Source organism: Panthera tigris, chromosome B3 (genome assembly GCF_018350195.1).
Source record: "Panthera tigris isolate Pti1 chromosome B3, P.tigris_Pti1_mat1.1, whole genome shotgun sequence".
Taxonomy (NCBI): domain Eukaryota; kingdom Metazoa; phylum Chordata; class Mammalia; order Carnivora; family Felidae; genus Panthera; species Panthera tigris.
In genome coordinates this window covers 134,060,057-134,082,956 of record NC_056665.1, presented here as the reverse complement: position 1 = coordinate 134,082,956, position 22,900 = coordinate 134,060,057, and the positions used below count along the sequence as shown (strand labels likewise).

At 41.1% G+C, this 22,900-nt stretch overlaps 1 protein-coding gene across 2 annotated transcripts in view; it reads left to right on the top strand.

Annotated features, from left to right (window-relative positions):
• Positions 1 to 22,900, top strand: part of CATSPERB (cation channel sperm associated auxiliary subunit beta) — a 107,622-nt gene that overhangs the window by 45,967 nt on the left and 38,755 nt on the right. For both annotated transcript variants that reach the window (XM_042990388.1, XM_007094959.2), the window contains exons 15-17: positions 5,603 to 5,747; positions 18,326 to 18,480; positions 20,879 to 21,033. In XM_042990388.1, the coding sequence (XP_042846322.1) occupies positions 5,603 to 5,747; positions 18,326 to 18,480; positions 20,879 to 21,033 (455 nt within the window). The remainder of the gene's footprint in view (positions 1 to 5,602; positions 5,748 to 18,325; positions 18,481 to 20,878; positions 21,034 to 22,900) is intronic.

Genomic DNA, 22,900 nt, shown 5'->3' with positions numbered 1-22,900 from the left:
GATAAAAACATACTTGTAAATAGGAAAACTTATAATATCATTTCTTCCTTAAATTAATCTGTAGATCTAATACAACTTTAATTAAAATCTCAAGGCTTGTTGTGGAGTTTAAGTTAATTCTAAAGCATGTATAGTGTATATCAACTCTACCTCAGCATAAAAAAAATTTTTTAAATAAAGCCCCCCAAAAAAGTATATATGGAAAAACGAAAGACCAAGAATAACCAAGACACTTCTTTTTTTTTATTTTTTGAGTTTATTTATTTATTTTGAGAGCAAGAGAGAGCCCGAGCAGGGGAAGGGCGTGGGGGGGGGGGGGGGGAGAGGGAGAGAGAGAGAGAGAGAGAGAGAGAGAGAAAATCCCAAGCAGGCTCTGCACTGTCAGGACAGAGCCTGATGTGGGACTTGATCCCATGAACCATGAAATCATGACCTGAGCCTAAATCAAGAGTCAAACACTTAACCAACTGAGCCACCCAGGCACCCAAGACACATCTAAAGAAGAATAAAGATGAGGGATTTGTACTACCAGATATTAACACTTTTTTAAAAAGTTTTCATAATTATAATGTGTTTTGACCCAGGAACAGACCAACTGACCAATGGAATGAAAGAGAAAGCAAATAGACCCATCCATATCTAGAATGTTGATCGAGGCTAAAAATAGCATCACAGCTGAGGGGAAAATAAAAGATTGCTTAAAATAGGGTGGGAAGCATTGGTTACATATGGAAAATGTTGCAACATACATCAAGTCCAACTCCTGATGGATTAATAATTTAAATATAAAAACTTTTACAGGAAAATATAAGTAAATGCCTTTCTGAAATCAGGATAGGGAAAGCATCTTAAAACAAGACATAAAAAAACAGTGACCATTAAAAAAGATAGCATCACTTCTATTAAAAAGAATTCTGGTTCTGCAAGAGGCAGAGTTAGAATCTTTGGGCCCTTGTTCTCCCGTAGACACAGTGAGTTAGCTACAAAATACAGATCAGAGTGTCTTTGCAAGAACTCTAGAGACCAGTTGATTAGCTACAGCACCAGGCCAACATAAAACCAAAAAGGGATTCTACCCCTTTTGGGTAGGAAAATTTGCCCATCTGTGCCCCACCCCCAACCACCTTAGCATGGCACAACCAGGAGGAAACCTCCCACACAAGGGAGCTGCCCTTGGGATAAAAACAAAAGAGTGGACCTTGCATCCAACATTCTGGCTTGTCTGAGGGAGGCTCAAGGGACTGGTTTCAGTCTTGCCTAACCCAGAGCACTGATGGAACTGGCGGAATTTTTTGGAAACTGCTGTAAAGGAGGTGGAGTAGCATGGGCAAGATGGCGGAGCAGGAGGCATCAGACATCCCTTTCCCCCAGAGACACCAATATAACAATATACAGACCACAATGCCTTTGAAAGAACTCCAGAATCCATTTGAGAAGCTACAGCATCCAGACCAACCTAAAGCCCAAGAGATTCCAACAAAAGGGATAGGAAGACTTACGGCATTTTCCATATCCATCCATGACTCTCCTTCTATTTGACTTAATGCAGCACCACTTGGAGGAAGCCTCCCCCTCCGGGGATCCTCCCTCAGGATGGAAACAAAATAATTAACTGTGTGTCCAACATTCTGGCCAGACTGGGGAATCTGTGTCACCTAACTCAGAGCACTGATGGAACTGGCAGCCTTGCTCGGAAACTGTTGAAAACAGATATGACCTCTGCAGCACTTTAAAGCTGCAGTTCTACAGGCACATGCCAGGAGCAGCAAGAGCTTATGGGTGTCTGGAAGGAGAGGGATAAACTGCTTAGGCAACTTGAAACAACTAAAAACACAGCACAAGCCAGAGAAAACACATCCTTGGAAGAGATTGCAGAAGTCCTAGAGCCTCTAGCTGGTCTAATTGGTAAAGGTCTGCGTGAAGCCAGTCCATAAACAGTGGGAGAAGCGGTTGTGTAATCAAATGCCCAAGTCTCAAAACAATAGCATCACAAGGCATGCAAAGAAACAGGGAAACGTGGCCCAATCAAAGGAACAGAATAAAACCCCAGGAAATGACCGTAAAGAAATGCAGACTTATGAGCTGCCTGACAAAGAATTTTAAACAACTGTCATAAAGATGTTCAACGAACTAGGAGTGAGCACGGCTAGACAACTAAAAGAAATAAAGAAAATAATGAACTAATGGAGAATATCAAAAATAGATAGGAACTATAAAAAAGTTCAAACAGAAGTTCTAGAGCTGCGGCATACAATAACTGAGCTGAAATACTAGAGGAATGGACGTTAGACTTATTATTTGAAATCATCAAGTCAGAGAAGCAAAAAGCAAAAAAGAATGAAGAAAAGTGAAGAGAGTCTCAGAGACTTACAAGGACTATCAAACAGACCTATCTATGCACTATGGGAATTACAGAAGGAGAAGAAAGAGAGGAAGAACTTATTTAAAGAAGTAATGACTGGAATTTTCCAAAGCTGAGGAAAGAAATGGATGTATAAATTAAAGAAGCTTAAAGAATTCCAATCAGGATAAATCCAAAGAGACCAACACTGAGACATAATCGAAATGTCAAAAGTCAACAAAGAATCTTGAAAGCAATGAGAAAAAAGTGGCTCATTATATACATTGGAACTTCTGTAAGATTATCAGTGGATTTCTCAGTAGAATCCTTGCAAGCCAGAAGTGAGTGGGATAATACATTCAAAGTGCTGAGAGAAAAAAAATGTCAATCAAGAATACTGCATTTGGCAAACTGTCATTCAAAATTGAAGGAGAAATTAAGATTTTCCAGGCAAACTAAAGATGAGGGAGTTCATTACAACTAGACCTGTCAGCAAGGAAGGAAGGAAGGAAGGAAGGAAGGAAGGAAGGAAGGAAGGAAAAGAGGGAAAGAAATTACTGAAGAGCCTCCTTCAAGGTGAAAATAGAGGATTCTAGATAACATCAAGAAGTCACATGAAAATTTAAAAGTTTTCCAATAATGTAAATACATGGACAAATTTAGTACTTGCAATGTAATTTTGGTGCATAAATTCACTTTTAATTCTCATATAGAATTTAAATGAGAAAATCATTTTTTAAAATTATAATCCTATGTTAATAAATATATAAAAAGATGTAATTTGTGACATCATTGACATCAAGTGGGAAGGCAGTGCTATGTAAGAGGAGCTTTTGCCCACAATGAAGTTAAGTTTTTATCAGATTTAAAAGAATGCTATAACTTTAAGATGTTATAGTGCAATGGTTACCACAAAGAAAAAAATGTATAGGATATATGCACAAGAAAATAAGGGAATCAAAGAATGTCACTACAGATAATCAGTGAAATGCTAAAGAAAGCAGTAAGAGAGGAAAAGAGGAGGAACAGAAGCTACAAGATGCACAAAAACACAAACCAAATGGCAATAGTAAGTCCTTCCGTATCAGTAATTACTTTAGGCGCAAATGGATTAAATTCCCCAGTCAAAAGACAAACATAAGCTGAATCTATAAAAACAAAAAACATTGAGAAAAACTCTCAGGATGCAACCATGTTCTGTCTACAAGAAATTCACTTTAGATCTAAGCACACCCATAACCTGAAGGTAAAAGGATTGAAAAAAATATTCCATCAAATAGTTACCAAAAGAGAGCAGGGTTGGCTATACTAATACCATACAAAATAAACCGTTAGTCAAAAAGTGTTGGAAGAGACAAAGAAGGACATTATATAAGAATAAAAGTTCAATTCACCAAGAAGATCTAACAATTATAAATATTTATGCCCCAAGCCATCAGAGCTCCTAAATATAATGAAGCAAACTTTAAAAGAATTGAAGGGAAAAACAGCAATGTAACAGTAGGAGCCTTCAATACCCCGCTTTCAATAATGGATAGAAAAACCAGACAGAAGATAAGTAAGAACACAGAAGACTTGAACCACACTGTAGACCAATTAGACCTAACAGACATAATCAGATGACTCCACTTGACAACAGCAGAATATAAATGCTTCTCAAAAGACACCAGAGAATTCTTTAGGACAGAACATAAGCAAGGCCACAAAAAAGTCTCAACACATTTAAAGTGACTGAAATTATACAGTGTTTTTTTCTGATCATAATGGAACAAAACCAGAAATCTATAAGTAGAAAGAAAACTGGAAAATCCACAAGTATATGGGAATTAAAACAACACGTTTTTAAACAACCAGTGAGTCATAGATGTAGTCAGAAGGAAAATTAGAAAATATCTTAAGAAAATTAAAATGAAGGAGCGCCTGGGTGGTGGTTAAGCATCCGACTTCGGTTCAGGTCATGACCTTTTGGTTCGTGAGTTCAAGCCCCACGTCGGGCTCTGTGCTGACAGCTCAGAGCCTGGAGCCTCCTTCAGATTCCCTCTCTCTCTCTCTCTCTCTCTCTCTCTCCCTGCCTCTCTCTCACTAGAACTCTCTCTCTCTCAAAAATAAATAAAAACATCTTAAAAAATGTTAAAATGAAAATGAAAACAAAACACACCAAATTTATGGGACGCCCAATAGCAATACTAACAGGAAAGATTATAGCTACAAACACACACATTAATAAGGAAGAAAAATCTCAAATCAACAACCTGACTTTACACCTTAGGGAACTATAAAAAAGAACAAATCAAACCCAAAGTCAATAGATGGAAGGAAATAATAAAAATTAGAACAGAGATAAAGGCAATAGAGAATACAAAAATAATAGGAAAAATCAACAAAACTAAGAGTTGGTTCTTTGAAAGTTGAAAGGCCAACAAAATTGATCAACCCTTAGCTATATTAACTAAGAAAAAAAGGGAGGAGTCTGGGAAGGGATAGAGGAGACCATAGAGGTATAAAAGGAAAATTATTTGGACGGTGGTCAAAGAGACTTCAGCTGCATTTATAACGTGTTAAATTTAAGAAAAGCCCATTTGCAGGTATAACTTGTCATTAAAATTCATTTTTAAAAAGAACTTTAAAAACCTGAAATCTTCATGTGAATAAGACTTAGGCTATTAAAAAAGGTAGCAGGCAGGATTCATCCAATACAGGATCTGATTTATCTTCAAGCAACCCGTAACTGAAAGATGAGGGGATAGAGACACTCACGTGCTATGGTGGAGTATACGTGAGGATTTACCAAGGTCCCAGGACACACTCTTGCAAGTGTCCGGGGCCTCTTCCACACAAAACACGTTCACATCCAGATCGGCTGGATGCCTGGAACGTGAAAGTCTCATGTCAGTATGAGGTGAGCTCGCTCCTTCCTGTCCAAGTGCACCCAACATTTCATCCTTTTAGAATCAAAGGGACCCCACTTGGGAGATGACGGGATACCTTCATTCTCTTACGCATTCACCACGCACACTGTGTAGACCTGTGACTCGGCCACGTACACTGTCATCCAGGCCCTAGGAAAGAACCAGAGCGTTGATGAAGTGGGGAAGGAGTCTGTACGGGCGTGCGTGCACGCGTGCGTGCGATGGATGCGTGGGGACATGGGGAAGGCCATGCTGTAGGACTCTGCTTACCTAGGAAGATAAGGCTGATAGGCGAATGCTGACGGTCAGATGGCAGCCTCTCCAGTGAGCTCTTATCTTTTTATTTCCTCAGGTATGGTTTTCGGTCGACGGCGGCAACACTTTCGAATTTTTAGCGGACTTTCACGATGATATCATAGAGAACACTTACCATAGTTTTTATACTTCAGATATTACTTTCGTCTCCCAAAGTGGAAATGTTTACTTGACGAAAGCGGGTGAGGAATTCACTTTTATTGGCGTAAGCACTACATGTGAGTCAGGGATTAGAAGATACGTGAAAAAATTCTGCCATTTTAATCAACTAATCTTAAGGTCTCAAACCTGTTAGGGGTGACGGATTTTTAAAAAATATTTTTATTGTGGCAAAATACACATAGCATGAAGTTGACCATGTTGCTCACTTTTAAAGTGTACAGTTTGACGGTATTAAGTACATTCAAAACGATCTGCCATCAGCATCGTCCATCTCCAGAACTCTTTCCATCTTATAAAACTAACACTCTGTATCCCTTAAAAAATAAATCCTAACTTCCCCCTGCCCCAGCCCAGCAACTCCCATTCTGCTTTCTGTGTCTATGATTTTGACTACTCCAGGCCCCTCATATAAGTGGAATCTTCCAGTGTTTGCCCTTTTGTGACTGGCTTGTTTCACTTAGTATAATGTCTTCAAGATTCATCCGTGTTGTAGCAGGTGTCAGAATTTTCTTCATTTGTCAGACTAAATAACATTCCACTGTATGTATATACCACATTTTGCCTATCTATTCATCCCATCAAGGGACCCTTTGTGTTGCTTCCATGTTTTAGCTATTTTGAATAGCACTGCTATGAGCATAGGTATACAAATATCTCTTTGAAACCCTGCTTTCAATTCTTTTGGGTGTCCGCCCAGAAGTGGACTTGCTGAATCATATGGTAATTCTATTTTTAAGTTTTTGAGAAATTGCAATTCTCTTTTCCATAGTAGCTATGCCATTTTACGTTCCCACCGCCAGCATAAAAGAGTTCTAATTCCTCTGCATCCTTGTCAACACTTGTTATCTTCTGTTGTTGTTGTTGTTGTTGTTGTTGTTGTTGTTGATAGTGGTCATTCTAATGGGTATAAGGTAGTATCTCATAGTTTTGATTTGCATTTTCCTAATGATTGATCATCTTTTCTTGTTCTTATTGGCCATTTACGTATCTTCTTGGGAGAAATTTCTATTAAAGTCCTTTGCCAATTTATTAATCAGATTACTTGCTTTTTATTGCTGAGTTGTAGAAGTTCTCCATATATTCTGGATATTAATCCCTTGTGAAACATTTGCAAACATTTTTTCCCATTCTGTGGGTTGCCCTTAGTCTCCTTGGTTATGTTAATTCCTAAGGATTTTATTCTTTTTTTTATGATATTATAAATGGAATTTTTTTTCCTAATTCCCTTTTCTGATTATTCATTGTTAGTATACTGAAATACAACTGATTTTTATGTATTGATTTTATGTTGCGCTACTTTGCTGAATTTGTTTATTATAACTTTTTTTGGTAGAATTGTTGGGGGTTCAACATATAGGATCATATCACTGTGAACAGAGATCATTTTACTTCTTCCTTTGTGATTTAGATGCTTTGTATTTTTTTTTTTTTTTCTGGCCTAATTGTTCTGGCTAGAACTTCTAGTACTGTGTTGAATAGAAGTGGTGAAAGCAGACATTCTTGTCTCATTCCTGATCTTAGAAGAAGAGCTTTCAGTCTTTCACTATTGAGTATAATGCTCACTGTGGATTTCTCATAAATGGCTTTTATTATATTGAGATAATCTTTTATTCCTAGTCTAAGTGTTTTTATCATGAAAAGATTGGAACACAGATCCCAATATTTGGAGGACAGGGATCTTTTTACCCACCCTGGCTCCTATAAACTGCCCCAGGAATATGTGCACAGCTGCCTGCCAGGTGGCTTGAGTAGAGAATGGGTAAATACTGCCAAAGGCTGACCTTAACCATAATTTACCATCCAAGCCTTACTCCTTGCAACTGAAGTTGCAAGCCTTCAATAGACTCCAGAATTCCAAAGTAATTACATCAGATATACTCTGCCAGTGCAATTGTTGTCGGCAGACAGATTCCTGGGACTTCCTACTCTACAGTCTTCCCAGAATCCTCCAGGGGGTGATAGAGTTTTAGGATCTACTAAAGTAGGACCCTATGAACAGCCCTAAAGAGGGGGACCCTGGAACATCATGCTAAGCTCTCATTTACAATTTCTGTGATGTTTTACTTTCTCAATAGACAATAATATACTCCCACTTACTGAGCTACATTTGTGCTTAGCACAAATGCTTAGCGTTTAACATTCACAGCGTCCCAGCTGACGTAGGTAATGTTAGCCTACTTTTTCAAATTGATGCAACTAAAATCACATGATTTGTAAGAGGTGGCATTGTATAAATGGTATATGACTCTCGATCTACTTTAATTTTGTGATTTTGTTGACCAAGCTCACATAGCTCCTCTCAGTTTATTGTGCAGCAAAAGAAACAGTTATGGACAGATGCCCAATCTTTTCCAAATCAGTTGAATTTTGTTAACCAGTCTTGGAGCCTAGAATGATAAATGAACATGGTTCTCTGTTCAGGTCTACATCTCTATGATCTGCATTCTCATTTTATTTTGTTATTCAATTACTAGGTCTTTGAGATCTTGTTTTGTTGAATCTATTAACTTATTAAGGTCTTTTGATGCAAAATATGGGGGATATTTTACCTTATCTTGAGACAGGCTTCGTCTCCACTGGATTCTTTATATCTTTTAAATGCTATAGTACCTTCCTTCTCTGCGTTTTCATTCCTCTTCCCCTCTGCTCTTCCCCACCTCCCTCTTTTCCCCTTTTCCCTCACTATGTCTTCTCCTCCTTCTATCTCCGATCCTCCTTTCTTTCTCTCTAATTCATCACAAAAGTGTGTAGCACCGGTCAGATCTTCTGTTTGCTCTAATATAATGTAGGTGAGTTATTCTTGAAAACTGTTTGCTTCACCTCATCAAGGTAGCACTTGAACTTGTTCTGCTAGGACAGTGCCTTGGAAGGTGGTAAACCTGGCTACACTCAAGAGGGTTTGATTTTTTCCTTTGAGAACCATCTCATCCATTGTCAACTTCTCTCTTGTTAGGAGAATATTCCTGAGAGTCCTCAGGATTTTGTTGATTTATCTTCCTTCTCTCAAGATTACCTAAAAGGGCTGGGTGTAGAGTGGTGTGACCTGTTACATCAGAATTTTCTTTCTTCCCTTAGCACTTTCTTTTGTATGTTTTGATATATCGTTCTTTTCCCTATTTTGATTGTTGCTGGTGGTTTTGTTTTTGTCTGTTACTTATTTTTGTGGCAAAATATACCTAGCACAAAATTTAGCATCTTAACCGTGTTAAATGAGCCATGTTCATCAATGAACTGACATCAAGTACATTCACGTTGTTGGGCACCATCAACACCGTCCATCTCCCGCCAGATCTTTTCCATCTTCCCGAACTAAAATCCTGTACCCACTAAACAATAACTCCCCATTTTTCCTTCCCTCGAGCCTCAGGCCACTACCTTTGTCCCTGTGAATTTGACTACTCTAGGGACCTCAGATAAGTGGAATCATACACTTTTTGTCCTTTTGTGACTGGCTTATTTCTCTTGTCTTCAGGTCTTTTTTTTTTTTTTTAATATTTGTTTATTTTTGAATGAGAGAGAGAGCGCGTGCACAAGCGAGGGAGGGGCAGAGAGAGGGAAGACAGAGGATCCAGAGCAGGCTCTGCGCTGACAGAAGCAAGACTGATATGGGGCTCGAACTTAACAAACCCAGAGATCCTGACCTGAGCCGGAGCTGGGCAGTCAACCAACTGAGCCACGCAGGCACCCCCATGTCTTGAGGTTTTTACTCATGTTCTAGCAGGTTATTAGTACTTTATTCCTCTTTATGATCGAATAATATTCCATTTTATGGATATGGCACATTTTGTTTATTAGGACATTTGAGTTGATGGACATTTGATGTTTAAACACTTTTTAGCTCTTATGAATCATGCTTTTATGAACATTTATGTTCAAATTTTTGTGTAGAAACATGCTTTCAGTTCCCTTGGGTACGTGTGTAGGAGTCTAATAGCTGGGTCATACGGTAACTCTGTGTTTACAGTTTGAGGAGATGCCAAACTCTGTACTGTTTCACATTCCCACCAGCAATGCGTGAGATTTATTTTTCCACACCCACACCCACACTTATTATTTATTGTCTGTCTTCTTTATTTTAATTACTTGAGTGAGAAAATGTATCTCATTGTGGTTTTGATTTGCGTTTCACTAGTGACTAATGATGTTAAGCAGCTTTCCATGTTTTTGGCGGCCATTTGTACGTCTTTGGAGAAATGTCTGATCAAATCCTTTACCCATCTTAAAGTTGGGTTAATTGTCTTTTTATTGTTGAGTTGTAAGAGAACTTTATATATTTTGGATACTTGTCCCTTAACAGATACATGATTTGGATGCGTTTTCTCTCATTCTGGGTTATCTTTTTGACTTGTTGATGGTGCCTTTGGTTCACAAACATTTTTAATTTTGATGAAGTTCAATTTGTCTATTTTTCCTTTTGTTGTTTGCACTTTAGGTGTCATCTCTAAGGAAACAACCACTGCCTAATCCGAGGTCATAAAGATTTACTCCCATGTTTTCTTTAAAGGGGATTATAGTTTTCATACATACGTTTTGGTCCGTTTTGTTAGGTGTTCATAAGACGATGAAGCTATCCATTGAATAAAAAATAAAACTGAAATTCAATCAATAACTTCATAGGCAAGGAGATTTGCCTTCAGAAATACAGTCTTCCCAAACAGTGCTCCAGTGGTACTTTTGTAGATTATTGGGTAAATTTGGAATTGGGGCTAAACTTAGAGATAACTGATCAGGTCTAACCACAGTGAGAAAAACATTGATTATTCCCAAGATAAGAGTGAGGCTGGATTCACTGTTGTTGTTTGTTTTTAACAAGTCAGCATTCTTTACTGTTTAGTTTCAAACCAGTTTCTTCTGGTCTCTGATATGATGTTAAGCAATAAGCCTTCTGAAGCTTTCTGCTATAACTTCAAAAAGCAAGGTTTCTTCGACCTCAGTATTGTGTCCTCAGTGAACACCACCAGAATTCAGTGCCACCATCATAGAATCTCCGTATTGGTTCTTCCTTACTCAACGATGAGGAGAGACCACAGAATTCTGATTCTGTTTCTCCAGGACTGCACCACTGCGTTTATGTATTCTATATCCAATTTTTTTCAGCTCATTTTTAAACTTTTATTCAATTTCTGTTGGTATCAGGTTCATCTTCTTGGTGTATTTGCTGCTATATTCGTTGAGACAGCAGTTGTGACATAGCATTTCAGAATCTAATGATCAGCCATCACAGGATTATGAAATAAATGAAAATGGCTATGAGTAGTATTAGGAGGGGTTGGAAAGTAGAGTGGGATGTGGAATACTTCCAGTATTCCAGAAAGCTCCCTCACGCTACTTTCCCATCAGTATACCTTTAAGGGTTGCCCTTATTCTGACTTCTAATACCATAGATTAGTTTTATCTGATTTTGAACTTCACATAAATACAATTATGCATGTATATTTTTTTCCTCAGTCAACATTATGACCGTGATATTCCTGCACACTGATGCAGCAATTTGTTCTTTTTCACCACTGTGTAGTCTTCCACTGTCTGAATACCATATCTCTTCCACTTCTAGTAGTTATTTGAATTGTTTCCATTGGGTGCTGATTATAAATAGAGAAGCCGTGAACATTTTTGTATTAGTCTTTTTCTGGACAGAGCTTTCGTTTCTGTTTGGCATATACCTAGGAATAGAATTGCTGCACCGTAAAGTGTATGTTTATTTGGCTTTTTGTGGAAAAAAACGTTAAGTACTATCAACGTTTCTCCAAAGTAATTGCATCGATCTATTGTCCCATGAGCAACATGGAGGAATTCTCGTTGCTCCTCCTCCTCCCCAGCACTCAGGTTGTTAGTCTTTTAAATAGGAAGCCATTGTGATCAGTATGTAACCATATCTGCTGAAGATTTGCTTTGCATGAGTAATAATGTTTAGCACATTTTCGTATGTTCACTGACCAATTTTTATATATTTTTGGTAAGTTATCTCAAGCCTCTTTGTAATCTAGTTTTATTGGAATGACCTTTTTGATTGATTGCTCTGAATTTTTAACATATTATGGACATGAGTCCTCTTTCAGAAATATGACTTGCAAACATCTTTTTCCAACCAATGGCTTGTCTTTTCTCTTCTCTTTTTTATTTTATTTTGTATTTTTTTAATGTTTATTTATTTTTGAGACAGAGCATGAGTGGGGGAGACACAGAATCCAAAGCAGGCTCCAGGCTCTGAGCTGTCAGCACTGAGTCCGACACGGGGCTCAAACCCACGAACTGCGAGATCGTGACCTGAGCCGAAGTCGGACACTTAACCAACTGAGCCACCCAGGCACCCCTCTGTTCTCTTTATGGTGTCCTGTGAGGGGCAAAATTATTGGTTTTTAAAAGTTCAGCTTATCGGGGCACCTGGGTGGCTCAGTCAGTTAAGCATCCAACTGTGGCACAGGTCATGATCTCACGGTTCATAAGTTCGAGCCCCGTGTTAGGCTCTGTGCTGACAGCTTGGAGCCTGGAGCCTGCTTCGGATTCTGTGTCTCCCTCTCTCTCTGTCCTTCCCCCGCTCATGCTCTCTCTCAAAAATAAACATGAAAAAAAATTTTTTTAAGTTCAGCTTATCCATCTTTTCTTGTATGGCAAGTACTGGTTCTTATATCCTGTTTGAGAAATCTTTGCCTATCCCAAAGTTATGAAGATCCTTTCCTGTTTCCTTCTAGCAGATTGTCCTAGGTTGGTTGTATAGGTCTACGTGACCTTTCTCTTTTCGTGTGCGGTATGAAGTGAGGTTCTTTTCTCCCCATAAAGCTGTCAGGTTTTCTACTATGGCCTTGAGCTGAATACTCAAGGTCATGAGTTGTCGTTGTTGTTTGTAAGCTCTTTGGTATATCCATAAAGTCGTACCACCCTACCGTCTTCGTGAAAATCTTTGAAAAAATCTTTGTAGTTGTCATCGTTGTTAGGTACAGCAACCGCATTTGATCATTTAAAGCGCAGCCGTCCACAGACACGCCATCCCCTGCCACTGCAGTAATACTTTGAGTAACTGTGATGCCCTTGCTTGCTGTGGATTGCCAGCGTCACGATAACTACCAGGCATAGAGGTCATCTGTGCATTCCTTGAATATGTGAGCGACCCCATCCCAGAATCCAGCCTGGATATTCTATTTTCCATGGACATTTCTAGTAAAAATACTGTGCCACTTCTAGTCCTGGCAGCAAATATAATTCCACTCGAGTGTGGAATTCAGGCTTTCACCTGAAGAGCCTTTATAAGGAGACGATTTTCAGAGCAGTGGACAGAGCTAAAGGAACCAACAATGACACTGAAGTACCCAGAGATTAGCAATGGGAGAAAACCATTACAGTCCTCGGATTTAAGAGGCAATGCAAATTGGGGCGCCTGTTAAGCATCCGACTCTTGATTTCAACTCAGGTCATAAGATTGAGCCCCACAATGGGCTCTGCACTGACACCGGGGAACCTGCTTGGGATTCTCTCTCTCCCTCTCTCTCTGCCCCTCCCCGACCTGCGTGTGTGTGTGCACACTCGCTCTCTCTCTCCCTCTCTCTCTCAAAATAAACATTTTGGGGTGCCTGGATGGCTCAGTCAGTGAAGCATCCGACTTCAATTCAGGTCATGATCTCACAACTGGTGAGTTTGAGCCCCATGTCAGGCTACACGCTGACAGCTCAGAGCCTGGAGCCTGCTTCGGATTCTGTGTCTCCCACTCTCGCTGCCCCTCCCCCACTCACGCTATTTCTCTCTCTCTCAAAAATAAATAAACATTTAAATAAATAAACATTTTAAAACAGAGGTAATGCAAATAAATAGATTATAGATAGACAGATAGATAGTAGATAGGTAATAACATCACCCAAGCCCAGTCAAAGCTGGGATGGAAGAGGGGGCTGTCCTATAAGAGGAATAGTGTTGGAGGCTCAAAGCTACTGCCAGAACTGTATCACTAAAGTAGGGAGAAAGGCAGGGAGAAACTACCTAGACTTTTCCCTCCTTCCCTTGTTCTTCTCTCCTGCTAGTGCCAAACCCAATCAGAAGCCTTCTGGAAACAGAGCACAAGTATTGCAGTTCGTAGAGGTCAGCCTTCCAGTGTAGCAAACAGGGAAGAGGAAGTCTAAGGATGGATCTGGAGGAAAAGGCAAACAGAGACTCAACAGCACATATTATGAAATAAAAATTGAAATAGGCTAAATAAGATTACTTTGCAAGCAGTAAAAATAACACCTAAGAAAATGGAACTAAATTGTCAATATAAATGATGAACTATGACAAAGTATAGATAGAAACTAAAGAAACATGTCTTGGGAATGCAAGCTGGTGCAGCCACTCTGGAAAACAGCATGGAGTTTCCTCAAAAAACTAAAAATAGAACTACCCTACGACCCAGCAATTGCACTACTAGGCATTTATCCACGGGATACAGGTGTGCCGTTTCGAAGGGACACAGGCACCCCCATGTTTATAGCAGCACTATCGACAATAGCCAAAGTATGGAAAGAGCCCAAATGTCCATCGATGGATGAATGGATAAAAAAGATGTGGTATATATATACAGCAGAGTATTACTCGGCAATCAAAAAGAAAGAAGTCTTGCCATTTGCAACTACGTGGATGGAGCTGGTGGGTATTATGATAAATGAAATTAGTCAGAGAAAGACAAAAATCATATGACCTCACTCACAAGATGACTTTAAGAGACAAAACAGATGAACTTAAGGGAAAGGAAACAAAAATACTATAAAAACAGGGAGGGGAACAAAACAGAAAAGACTCAAAAATATGGAGAACAAACTGAGGGTTACTGGAGGGGTTGTGGGAGGAGGGATGGGCTAAATGGGGAAGGGGCACTAAGGAATCTACTCCTGAAATCATTGTTGCACTAGATGCTAACTCATTTGGATGTAAATTTTAAAAAATAAAATAAATAAATAAATAAAATAAAGAAAGAAACATGTCTACATGGAATAAAAAAAAAAAAAAGTGGAAAGAATCTAAAATGATAAATACAAATGCTTGAGAAACAAAGTTGTAGGAATTTCCAGTGAAGAACGGAGGCGGTGTCTCTGTTTCTCTATTATCTACAGTTCCTGGCACGTCCCCTCCGATACGAGTGGACAGATGGGTGAATGAATAAATACTGAAAATAGAAAACAATACAGGAAACCAAAAGTGACAATAAGATTTTTTTAACTAAAAGCAAAACACTTCTGAATTATTTGAAATAGAAAATGTAAATCAACTTTAAAGGCACAGAAAAATCAAGTCAGCCTTGGATTTTTTTCTGCTGCCACGATGAAAGGCACATATTCTTCTACAGAACTTTCAGAGAAAAATAATATTACCTAAGAATTTGGAGCCAACTAACTTCACCAGTAATTCACGTGCAAAGCCAACAGAAGAATGTTGTAAAACCTATGTTGAGTCAAAGCTGGGGTTCATTGATCATAAGATGACTTTGTTCTGTTACCACAAAGAAAAACTTCCAATTAAACCTTAACACCCTGTTTTGTTTTTTTTTGTTGTTTTGTTTTGTTTTGTTTTTTAATTTTATTTTCAACGTTTTTTATTTATTTTTGGGACAGAGAGAGACAGAGCATGAACGGGGGAGGGGCAGAGAGAGAGGGAGACACAGAATCGGAAACAGGCTCCAGGCTCCGAGCCATCAGCCCAGAGCCTGACGCGGGGCTCGAACTCACGGACCGCGAGATCGTGACCTGGCTGAAGTCGGACGCTTAACCGACTGCGCCACCCAGGCGCCCCCTTAACACCCTGTTTTAACAGTGTTCCTGAGTGATGCTTGGATTACTGTGACATTATTGCCTTACTTGGTATGTGATAGGGTAATCGTTTTGAGTGGTATTTCACTAGCAAAAGATAATGTAATGTCATCTCCTGTGGGATTCTTCCTTCCTTTTTTTTTTTTTTAAAGAATTTCTTTAATGTTTACTTATTTTTGAGAGAGACAGAGACAGAGTCCAAGTGGGGGAGGGGCAGAGAGGGAGACACAGAATCCGAAGCAGATTCCACGCTCCAGCACCGGATGCGGGGCTCAAACGCATGGCCCACGAGGTCATGACCTGAGCCAAAGTCGGAGGCTTAACCGACTGAGCCACCCAGGCGCCCCGGATTCTTTCTTTCTTAGGTTCTATAAAACGCTTGGTGTCGTACAAGAAAATGTGACATTGTGGTGATTCTTCCAGTGTCGCTTACTGATAAATATACACCCTGCTTTGTTTTCTTCTCTTACTGCGCCCATAACAATTTTGTTTCAGTGCCAAATTATAATGTAATATTATTGAAGGCATCTTAAGCATCGGTAAAATTCAACAATATTATACCAGTGTTTCAGGAAACTTGAAGTGATGGGCAATATAAAAAGCTGGCACAAAGTACATGCCTGTGTGGCCAAATGACCACTGTACTTTGAGTGCCACCTGGTGGGAAATGATTGTAAGACACGGCAATTACGAAAGTGATCTCAATCAAAATGTTAAAATGTGAAGAAAGTGTATCTTATGTTCATAGATGAAATATAGCCTAGTGAACCCTAGCAACTGTAATATTTAATTTTGTGTCAACTTGACTGGGCTAAGGGGTGCCCATATTTTTTTAAATTATTTTTTAAATTCTTTATTTTTGAGAGAGAGAGACAGAGAGGAGACACAGCATCCAAAGCAGGCTCCAGGCTCTGAGCTGTCAGCACAGAGCCTGAAGCAGGACTTGAACTCCCCAACTGTGAGATCATGACCTGAGCTGAAGTCGGACACTTAACCAACTAAGCCACCCAGGCACGCCAAGGAGTGCCCAGATTAAACTATGTCTGAATACGACTGTGAGGGTGTTTCTGGAGGAGATTAGCATTTGAACCAGCAGGCTCTGTAAAGCAGACTGTCCTACCCAGTGTGGGTGGGTGGGCCTCATCCAATCCATTGGAGGCCTGAGTGGAACCAAAGGGTGAAGGAAAATGGAATCCCCTCCTTTGCTTCCTGCCTGCCTGTGAACTGGGACGTAAGCCGTCTCCTGTCCTTGGCCTGGGACTTAAACTAGGGGCCTTTCTGGTTTTCAGTCCTCATGTCTTTGTCCTCTGACTGGGAGTTATGCCATCTGATCCCCTGGTTCTCAGGCCCTTGCTTCTGTAGCTTACAGCCGATCACAGCCGTTCTCAGCCTCCATAATTGCATGAGCTAATTCCTCACAGTAAACCTCTGCCCATATCCACTTGTGCGGGGCGACAGAGGTGGAATTGGCGAGTAAAGGTTGGCTTCTATATGCATCTTGAAGCTAGAGTCAGTAGGATTTGCTGATGGCCTTGATACAGGCTGTGAGAGGAAGAGGAGAATTAAGAATGACACCACGGGAGGTGCCTGGGTGGCTCAGTTGATTAAGCGTCCGACTTCGGCTCAGGTCTTGATCTTGCAGTTCGTGAGTTCAAGCCCCGCATCGGGCTCTGTGCGGACAGCCCAGAGCCTGGAGCCTGCTTCGGATTCTGTGTCTCCCTCTCTCTCTGCCCCTCCCCTGCTCACACTCTGTCTCTCTGTGTCTCTCAATAATAAATACACATTAAAACAAAAAAAAGAAAGAAAGAATGACACCACGGTTTTGGATTGAGCAAAAGGAAAACTGCAGTTGGTGTTATGGAGAGGAGGAAGGCTGAGGGTGGAGGAGTTTGCCTGGGGGTTGGGAGTCCAGTCTGGGATGAGTTTGGTTTGAGATGCCTGACCGCCATGGATCTGGAACGGTCAGTAGGCAGCCAGATATACAAATCTGGAGTTCAGGGAAGAGAATGGGATGAGAGGTTTACATTTGGGAATCATCTGCATAAAGATGGATTTAGTGGCACCTGGGTGGCTCGGTCAATTAAGTGTCCCACTCTTGATCTCAGCTCAGGTCTTGATCTCAAGTTCTACGCCCCATGTTGGGCTACGTGCTGGGTGTGAAGCCTACTTAAAAAAAAAAAAAAAAAAAAAAGGATTTAAAATCCTAAAACTGGATGAGATCTCCAGAGATAGAGAAGAGATCTAAAAATTGAGCCCTGGGGCACTCCAACATTCAGGGATTGTGGGAGGCAGCTCTCTCTCTCTCTCTCTCTCTCTCTCTCTCTCTCTCTCTCTGGACCAGTGTCTGTTCGGTTAGGTGAATGCTTTGCTACTACCAGATTACTGCCAGGACTGCCCATCATGTTTCTCTAAAGGCACGAGAGAAACACAGGATACCAAATTTGGTTCAACCTATTCATCGTAGGATGGCTAATGACTCCACGGTCTCTGCAGATAATTCTCCTGGCATCAGAAAGAGGAACCACCACTAGGGGGAGCTCACTTCTCTTTCTCCAGATCTCTCCTGTGACCCTCACTCTGGCCTTCACCTACTTCAGGGAACAGGTTCTGTAATGAAATGGAGCCCCGAAAGGACTTTTGAGGGACTTAACCAAGACCAACATGTATTTTACTAATTGTGGAGTCTCAAAGCCTTACTTCCACCCCTTAGTTTAAGTGAAGGGTTTTTTAGTTTTTTGGGGTTTTTTTGTTTTTTACAAGGTATGGTATTAAAACGTCTCTAGTTGTATTATATCGACATCAAGAGACTTCTGTTTCTTTCCTCGTAGGATTAAGAAGATATAGTAAAATCGGATCTATTAATGACAATATCTTCACATTATACTATGACCACATGGGTTTCATACATAAACTGACTCCAGACCATTTTGAAGCTGGTGGGTCATTTGCAGCCTTTGGAAATTCTAAAGGTATTTTTGGACAGGTTAGTGATATAATGCATTGAAACTGTTCACCTTGCTTTAAGAATACATATACCACATTCCACACACGGAATTGTGGGAAAACAGGAAGGTATTTTCCTTGGGACAAACTCGTATTAATGCACTTTGCTCTGTTTGACTATAGGAAAAGCCTCCAGATAGCAGAGAACATCTCCAAAACCTTCTTCCCAGTCCCTTTCAGGGTTCTATAGATTTAACTCCACCCAGACTATCTTCAGAGCAACATGACCAGATATTCTAAGCTTATTACTTAGACCTATTACTTCCAACCCAGGGTCACGATAGGTTTGGTTTTCTACCTCCCAAGAAATATGAGCAAGAAATATGAGTTCCATTTTTCCCAGTGGTTTACCTTTCCTCTTTCATATTAACCCTGCCCCTTCATTTTTTTTTCCTTTTCTGATACTAATATAGGACTTCCTCACACGTGACAGTGCAAAGAGTTGTTCTAATAATTTTAATGTATAATGTGCCACTTGTGATGGTGCATGTGCCTAAGAACTCATCACTGGGCACACGGTCATGAAATGAACTTTCCTGAGTGTATCAGCAAAGAACAAGGTTTTTGTGTTCACTGGGGCTTAACAAAACCTTCCCTTCGGCCTAAAGGAAATGGAATAAAGGCTGACTCTGGTTTTAACAGATCACTGCAAACTACCAGGCCAAGACTGGGGCCGAAAGGTTGTTGTCTTTGCTTTCCCTGTCCGAGATATTCCTAGAGAGGGTGGCGGGAACTTCCCTGTGACTGTAAAATGCCGCCATATGACTTTCTGTGCAGTTGCCAGTCTGCCGTGTGGGCTCTGCATAGACACAAATCAAATGACATGAGAGGAGGGTGGAACTTGCCAAAAAAGCAGATTCCACAGTTTTTCACTAACTTCACAATTTGTAGGAAATGTCTTAGTTCTCTTATGTGAAAGTTTACATTCTTAAAATCAAAAGCCAATAAATAGGTTTTTTTTTTTTTTTTTTTTTTTTTTTTTTTTTTTTTTTAACTCACCTCTCTCCCCCAGACAAGCTGTGCGTGCACCCTCCCGGGGTAAAAATCACCACTGGCTTTTTCGTGGCTCTGTGTCCCGAGCACTGCTCTGCTCTCTTAAATCTTTGTAACAGCTACGTATCCTCATTTTACTGATGAGCAAAATGAGGCAAAGCAAGGCTGAATAATCTACCCCAAATCACACACACCACTGACATCTACCCAGACAGCAGGTCCCAGGCCCAGCGTGTTGCCTTTCATTGAACTTGTACACACTTTTCATAGGGTGGTCTTGTCACTCCCAGGCTAGAATGGCATTAGGAATTCTAAAATTGTTTTTAATCTTTATTTGTTTTTTTGAGAGGGAGAGTTGGGGAGGGGAAGACAGAGAGAGAGGGAGACACAGAATGTGAAGCAGGCTCCAGGCTCCGAGCCATCAGGACAGAACCTGATGTAGGGCTTGAACTCACAAACTTCAAGATGACCTGAGCCACGGTCAGATGCTTAACTGACTGAGCCACCCGGGCACCCCGTGGTGTTTGGAACTCTAAAGCACTCTCAGCCTTTCGAGAGCCCTTAGGACACTGATTCTGTCTCATGTCTATTCTCCTGGCATCTGTTTCCCACTCTCTCCCCTCTTCAGTGGGTTCCCAAGTTGAAGACACTAGGGGGACAAGACATGACAGAAAATGGGTCTTGGAGGCACTGTTGAATGGCCACACCCCCAACCAGTCTGCACTACCTACCAGCCCCACTCCCCATGTCATGACGAGGTCAAACCACAACACCCCCTTCGGGATGGTCCTCAAAGTTCCCCAAGCTGGACAGGATCAGGATCAGAGTAGAGTGTGTTGGAAAGACACTACGGGTCAGAAACTGGGGCAGTGGTGCTGGCGTGGACTATAGGGAAAGGCTTGTGAAACAGAAGAAATGAGAAAGGCTATGGCACAGGAGCGGGGGGGCTGTGGGGTCAGCCGTGGGGTCACTGGCATGCAGCGGTGGGAGCAGCGGCTTTCAAGTGAGGAGCTGTATGCCACGCCCCTTCCTGTAAAAAAACAAAAACAAAAAACAACTCCAGCAGGAACCGAGCTCCAAAATCTGCCCCTCCAGACCCCTCGCACACAATGGAAGACATGCCTCGGTGCATCCTTCCACTCCAGCTCCTGCCAAGGTCCCAAACTGAATCTTACTCCCCAGAATTTGCCTCCGCACCAGGAGAAGATGTCATCCCTCACACACGCGTGGATATTCAAACAGAACATGTTGAAATATTACTCCTACTGATGAACAAAAACGGTCCTGTTTTGACCTGAACTGGAAACAAATCTCATATTTGCATTTTGCCCTAATTGAAGTATAAAGTAGTTTAGATGCACTGTTTTCTTTTCTTCCTACTCCAGCCTCCTGACATGGGCTTCGAAACTGCACTCGCGCCACAGTTTATCACTTTAAAAGAAGTGGTTTTTTTTGCGTACGTCCCCACAAACGAACCTCAGGAAAGTAGATACACCAAGAAATTCAGCAACATCCACTTGGGAAAAGTGATACACTCCAGGTAGGGACTGATTTGCCTCACATGCATTTAGATTTCGCACTGGTTTCTAAACGCTAAATTCCGAGCCGACGTTTTTGAGTCGTGTTCTTAGCTGTACCAGATAGAGTATATCTTTTTCCGATACCTCAGAAGCCCACATACGTTGGTAGATTCCAAGGTGCCTTGACTGATGCCCCAAGTTCAGAAACACAGGATTGATCACGTCAGCACCTTCAGTGTCAAAGATTTCGTCTTTGAGTAATCAAAGATGTCCTGGGCTACACTGGATACTGCTTGTCTATACTGCTCACTTACATGGCATTTCTCACATGTACTAAGGACAAACACATCTAGCAAAGCGAAGGTCATCTTGCACAAAATACCGCACAGCAGGGTATGTGGTATTCTCAGCCACGCTTACTTCTAAGATAACAGCAAGAGCCCAGGACCTTTAAAGCTACCTTTAGGGCTAAAAACCGTCTTTGAAGACCACTATGAATTTTACAACCCCGAAAATCTAACAACCAGAAAGGGAACAATTTCAGATGACCAGAAGAAACTCACCCTACTCCAAACAGGTGTCTCCACCAGATTGAAATCTGTTTACTATATTTGTATCGGGATATCGGTTTGCACCTTGTCGCGTAGCCAACAACTTCATGTGCCGTGGGGCAGCTCACGCAGAGATGGAGGTAAAGACTGAAATTGGATAGGATGGAACAAATGCTGGTAGCAGTCCCCCTATCCCACACAAGGATGGTAGAACTTTCTGTGTCTAAGAAAAGTACCTGGGATTTTGTGTGTGTGACATTTCCAAGCCACTTAGTCTTTTTTTTTTTTTTTAATTTTTAATGTGTGTGTGTGTGTGTGTGTGTGTGTGTGCGCGCGCGCGCGTGTATGTGTTTAGAGAGAGAGAGAGTGCAAGAGCATGAACAGGGGAGGGTCAGAGAGAGGGGGAGACACAGAATGGGAAGCAGGCTCCAGGCTCCAAGCTGTCAGCACAGAGCCAGACGCGGGGCTCAAACTCATGGACTGCGAGATCATGACCTGAGCCGAAGTCGGACGCTTAACCAGCTGAGCCACCCAGGTGCCCACCACTCAGTTTACATAGGCACGTCCTTGTAGAAAACATACAGAATCACTTTTTAAAAGACTAACATATGATTAATATAATCTCAATGTTAATATTAGTGTTTTATATCCTAATAATTTTAAAAAGCATATGATCCTCTTAAGGATCCAAATACAAGTTTCCCCTCACTCTCCAAAAGTAGAGTGTTCCTGTGAAACTTTTTGGAAGCCAAACTGGCGTAAAGACACAATTACTCTTAATTTTTATGGAAAAATTTCTGAGCATTCCCAGACCCCAAAAATAACCTCCATTAGGCTTTTTCTGATGCCTTACGACATATCTTGCTAACGGATGCACAAAATGAATGGAGATAAACCACAGCTGCTCGCACAGGTCAACCCTCTGGCATCTTGGTGCAGAGAATGCTGCGTGCAGCTCGAGGGGGAGGAGTTCGGCGGGACCTTCTTGCTGCTGGGGATGTGCGCTGCCCCTATGAGGGCTCAGCTCACTGCAAAACCAAAGCTGGATTCTGTTTTCACTTTTTGTCTCTTCTCGTGGAAGTGGGCGTCCTCTTGGGATTTCTTTCAGTTAGGGAAAACAAGGGCTAATGTTGGTCTTTCCTAAAGGTGGAGCGGCACAAGGTGAACTCTGGAAAAGTGAGGGTGCCTGTGTTTAAAAATCAGAACAGCACATTCTGGGGTCAGATTCTAACTTTGCTCTACTGGTGCGGAAACGAGGGAATGGGCATCTCCAAGGCAGGAAATGGGAGAAAAGAGCCAGTATCAGAGAACTAGAAGAAAGCCAAACTTCAGCTGG